Raw genomic sequence first — 5,157 nt, 5'->3', positions numbered from 1 at the left:
AAAAAAAAAAAAAACGCGCTGAGTCAGCACAAGCTTGGCGCCGGCTGTGCCCTAAAAAGACTCCCCTTTAGGAAATCATCCAGAACGTCAATTTCGACTTCAATCTCAACTTTTCTTCTTCTTCCGCGTCGTGATCTTCATCTTTGCTTCTTCCTTGCCGTCGATTGGCTTGTGTTTCATTGCTTTTTATTAGTCTGCGACCTGGAGGCGAGCCAGTGGGTAGCCTTTTTGCCGCAGTCGGGGTTGGGATGAAACGACGGCGCTTGTTCCCTGGCTAGTTTGATCACTCATCCAGCTGCGAATTCAGCATCAAACACCACCAGCCACAAACTAGACGTCTCTGCTCAAGAGTGCAAGAGAGAAGCCCAGGAAACGCTTGTAGGGACTTCGGCTAAGATCAACAAGCCCTTCCCTGCTAGCGGCACCCCACGTGGCGAAGGACTGCCATCAGGACGGAGTGGACAGGGGAAGATTTCATCTCTCAAGACCGCTGCTTTTTCCTCTGCCGAAAGTCGATTTTCTTCTCCATATCCTTAAGGATATAAGCTAGTAATATCGCCGGCATATAAGTACAAACGATTAGATTGTTCCCATGCAAGCTGACGTCGATGGCCAGCCGGACAAGAGTCCACTATGCAGCAAGGATCGGGGTGCACCAAAACAAGAGCCAAAGCCAGGACAGGAGACAAGAAGAGAGGTAGAGACGGAAACAGGGACTCTGGCTGCCCAGTCGCCAAACACTGAGTCGACGTTATTGGAGTTGATCCCTCAACCTCCTGCTGTCCCGTCGTCACCGCCGCAGCCACTCTCGCAATCACAGCCAGAGCCGCTCGTACCGCCCATTGAGCAACCGGTAGACTCGTCTTACACCTCAACATATCAGCGCAATCCCCGCTACCTGACCGATCGCGACGGCAATCGGGTGTCCTTCTCTTCCCTTTACTCGCTCACTTCCAGCATCCACTCTGCGCCTGGGGATAGAGAAAGGGCATCCAGCACCGCAGTATCAAGTGTTGACGGCTCCGGCAAACCGCGCTCTACCATGGATGACCAGCGGAGTGTCTCTGCTGGGCTTTCCACTCGGCCAGATTCTTCATTACACACACCCTCCGGTTACTCTGGACAAGGCACATCCTCTTCGCCCGGATCAACATCTCCAGGTCGGTTTTACTACGTTGGGTATTGTTTTAAGCGTCAACTCTGTTAACATTGAACATAGGTCTTACTCCCTCATTCCAACACCATCTAGCGAAGCCGGAAGATAGCCGGTCTCCTGCTTGGATTTCACGTCCTGGACGTTCGTCAAGCAAACAACCTCGACGTTTTAGTGCTAGTACTGGCGCAAGCAGTGCTAGTGAGGCAGAAGGTACAACACCACCATTGTTCTCAAGAGCTCTGGGTCCCGAGGGGTTACTAATCCATACAGTGCGTCTCCCTCTCATAGGCAGAATTGGAGTTTGTGCTCTTGATGTCAAGGCACGCAGCAAGCCTAGCCGCAACATTTTGACTCGTCTTCAAGCAAGAGGTGACTTCGAGGTCATTGTATTTGGAGACAAAGTCATCCTGGATGAAGGTTTGCTACACCTCCTAAGTGCACGTTTCCGTTGATAAATATCTTTTACTAATTATTATAGATGTCGAAAATTGGCCGGAATGGTATGTCAAGATTTTCAACTTCCTCTAAGAATGCCAGCATTAATTTAATCAATCGCAGTGACTTTTTGATCGCCTTCTTTTCCGACGGATTCCCTCTTGACAAGGCCATTGCATATGCAAACCTCCGAAAACCGTTTTGCATCAACGATCTTCCCATGCAGCAAGTTTTGTGGGACCGTCGATTATGCCTCCGCATTTTGGATCAAATGGCAGTCCCAACACCGAAGCGTGTGGAAGTGAACCGTGATGGTGGACCAACGTTGGCGTCGCCTGAACTTGCTCAGCATGTTTATAACTTAACCGGAGTCCGTTTAGAAGGTCCACCAGATGGCACCGGGGGTGGAACACCACGAACGCAGTCGGTGACAATGTCTGAAGACGGAGAAGCCCTCATTGTTGACGGCAAGGTGTTCAAGAAACCATTCGTGGAAAAGCCTGTCAACGGAGAAGACCACAACATCCATATCTACTTCCCTAATGACCAAAATTACGGAGGTGGAGGCCGCAGGCTCTTTCGCAAAGTAGGGAACAAGAGTTCAGAGTATGATCCTGACCTTAAGATCCCAAGATCTATAACTGAGCCAGACGTCAGCTACCTTTATGAGCAGTTTCTACGCGTTGATAATGCGGAGGACGTCAAAGCATACACTGTTGGCCCTGCCTACTGCCATGCGGAGACTCGCAAGTCTCCCGTTGTTGACGGCTTAGTACGGCGGAACACTCACGGCAAGGAGTTACGGTATATCACTAATTTGGGAAAAGAAGAGGCTGCTATGGCCTCAAAAATATCCAACGGCTTTGGTCAGCGCATTTGCGGTTTTGACCTTCTTCGTGTTGGAGATGCCTCCTACGTTATAGATGTCAATGGCTGGTCCTTTGTTAAGGATAATAATGATTATTATGACAAGACTGCCAAAATTCTTCGAGATATGTTCACTCGTGAAAAAATGCGCAGAGACGGGAAACTTGACGTTACTGAGCCTGCGAAGGATCCATCCTCCAGCATACCACCCGCGATAAATTCTGGGTCTCATCGGCATACTCTTAAGTCGTTATTGAAGTCCCCAAGCATTGCGGGGCTTCAAAGCGGTTTCTCTAGCCACAAGTCCCCCGCCCAGACTCCAAGTACCAAGAGCACAATCTCCTCTAAGGTAGAGACGGACGATTTGCATAGGAAGCCCAGTCATTCTGAAGGTTCTGAAAAGGCAAACTTGAGTCCAGATACCCAACTAACTAACGAGCCATCACAGCCGGTAGAAGCGCCTACCGCTCCGCCACCATCGTCCAAACACTCTTGGAAACTCAAGGGTATGGTGGCCGTGATACGGCATGCTGACCGAACTCCCAAGCAGAAATTCAAATTCACCTTTCACACCCAACCATTCGTGGATTTGCTCAAGGGCCATCAGGAAGAGGTGATCATCCGGGGGTCTACTGCGCTCCGTAGCGTTACTAATGCTGTAAACCTCGCTTTAAAGGAAGGCATCGAAGACAAAGAAAAGCTCATGTTACTAAAACGCTCACTCGACCATAAGGTTGAATGGCCGGGGACAAAGGTGCAGATAAAGCCAATGTTTCGCCGCCGAAATTCACAGGAACTACAAGGGAGCCGTACTCCGCCTCCTGTCTCACCCTTAACTACAAGTGAAATACCACCGGCCCCTGCCTCTCCGCCAGACTCTGCGGACCCTGAGCACCCCCGTGTGGCCCGCAGTGACTCCCTCTCGGGGCCTACGTTTTCTCGGTTTTCAGCTGTGGAAAATGATCTAGTCCTAGACAAACTGCAATTAGTCATAAAATGGGGCGGGGAACCAACCCATGCAGCTCGGTATCAGTCACAAGATGTCGGCTTGACAATGCGTGATGATCTTAAGCTTATGAATAAGGAAGCATTGAACGATGTGAGGATGTTTACAAGTTCAGAGCGGAGAGTTAGTACAAGTGGTACGTGCCTCACCACGATAGAGCCCCTTTCGTGTTCCATAGCTAATCGAATACAGCCCAGATATTTGCTTCGACTTTTCTCGACCAGAAGGACCTGCCGGATGATTTCATTCAAGTGAGAAAGGATTTACTAGATGATTCAAACGCGGCAAAAGACGTAATGGACAAGGTGAAGAAGAAACTCAAGCTGCTTCTTCGAGAAGGCAACTCGGCTCCTCCTCAATTCGCATGGCCTAAGGAGAACTTCCCGGAACCCTCCATTGTACTATCCACATTGGTCGAACTTATGAAATTTCACCGCTGCGTTATGCGTCATAATTTTCAAAAGATTGAGGCGCACGGCAATTACCATCCCGGCGCGTTCGGATCCTCCTCACCTACTGAAAAATCGCCATTCACCGATATCCAAGGCCGGTGGTGCGCTGGTGAAGACCCACAACTTTTCAAGGAACGTTGGGAGAAACTGTTCAAAGAATTTTGTGACACAGAAAAGGTCGATCCAAGTAAATTATCGGAGCTCTATGATAGTATGAAGTTTGATGCACTACATAATCGGCAGTTTTTGGAGTGGGTTTTCCTCCCGCCAGATGATTTCATCTACGAGGGTGAAACTGACAAAGAACGGGCTGGTCATGTCACATCTTCCCACTTCTTGGAGCCTAATGGCAATGCTGAAGGCAATGGAACTAACGGTACGAACGGCAAGCCCAGGCCCCCTGCTGGTCTATTGGCTCCTCTTGAAGACTCTTACGACTCTTACTTCAAGCTATACCCTGGTTCGACGCCCTCAAAGCCAAAGATTGACAAACGCCTCTCCCGCCTTAAGCATCTGTATAGCTTGGCTAAAGTCCTATTTGACTTTGTAACGCCCCAGGAATACGGTATAGCTGACCATGAAAAGCTAGAGATTGGGCTACTCACTTCACTTCCCCTACTCCAGGAGATAGTGATGGATCTGGAAGAGGTGCAAGCATCTCCAGATGCTAAATCGTTTTTCTACTTCACCAAGGAATCCCACATCTATACCCTCCTCAATTGTATCCTTGAGGGTGGACTGAAAACAAAGATCGCACGACGAACAATTCCAGAGCTGGATTATCTCTCTCAGATATGTTTCGAACTTTACGAAGCTCGTGATGCAGAGGCCGAGACCTTCGCGTACTCCATCAGGATCTCAATAAGCCCAGGATGCCATACGTTCGATCCATTGGACGTCCAGCTAGACTCCAGGCATGCAATCGGATGTGCACCCCGGAGAAGCCTAACGGCGCATCAGGATTGGAAGGAAGTGATTGAAACACTGAAGGCAAAGTTTGATACGTAAGTATTTTTCACGCCAAAGAACTTAGATAATGATTCACGTAACTGACTGAAGTACCAGCGTCAAATTGCCCAAATCATTCATTGCAATCAATCTTAGTGACAAACACGCTGCGGCTCGCGAGGAGGAGCAAACTTAGTTTGTTCTACGAGCCCACATATACACGTATGCGTTGTTGTTTTTCACTTGGAGTGTAGCTGTTATATCTTCGTTTCTCTTCTTTTTTTTTTTTTTTT

The 5,157-nt window shown here is 48.9% G+C and overlaps 1 protein-coding gene across 1 annotated transcript; it reads left to right on the top strand.

Annotated features, from left to right (window-relative positions):
• Positions 1–583: 583 nt before the first annotated feature.
• On the top strand, positions 584–4,924 carry TRV_00520 (uncharacterized protein; the record flags this gene model as incomplete). Its single annotated transcript, XM_003025262.1, has 5 exons — positions 584–1,160; positions 1,220–1,573; positions 1,635–1,656; positions 1,715–3,600; positions 3,657–4,924. Coding segments are annotated over 5 exons (4,107 nt in total), but the record flags the coding sequence as incomplete, so codon positions are not given.
• Positions 4,925–5,157: the final 233 nt, after the last annotated feature.

This window comes from Trichophyton verrucosum, assembly GCF_000151505.1.
Source record: "Trichophyton verrucosum HKI 0517 chromosome Unknown contig00038_1.f1.exp, whole genome shotgun sequence".
NCBI classification, from domain to species: domain Eukaryota; kingdom Fungi; phylum Ascomycota; class Eurotiomycetes; order Onygenales; family Arthrodermataceae; genus Trichophyton; species Trichophyton verrucosum.
This window is presented reverse-complemented; position numbering and strand designations above follow the sequence as displayed.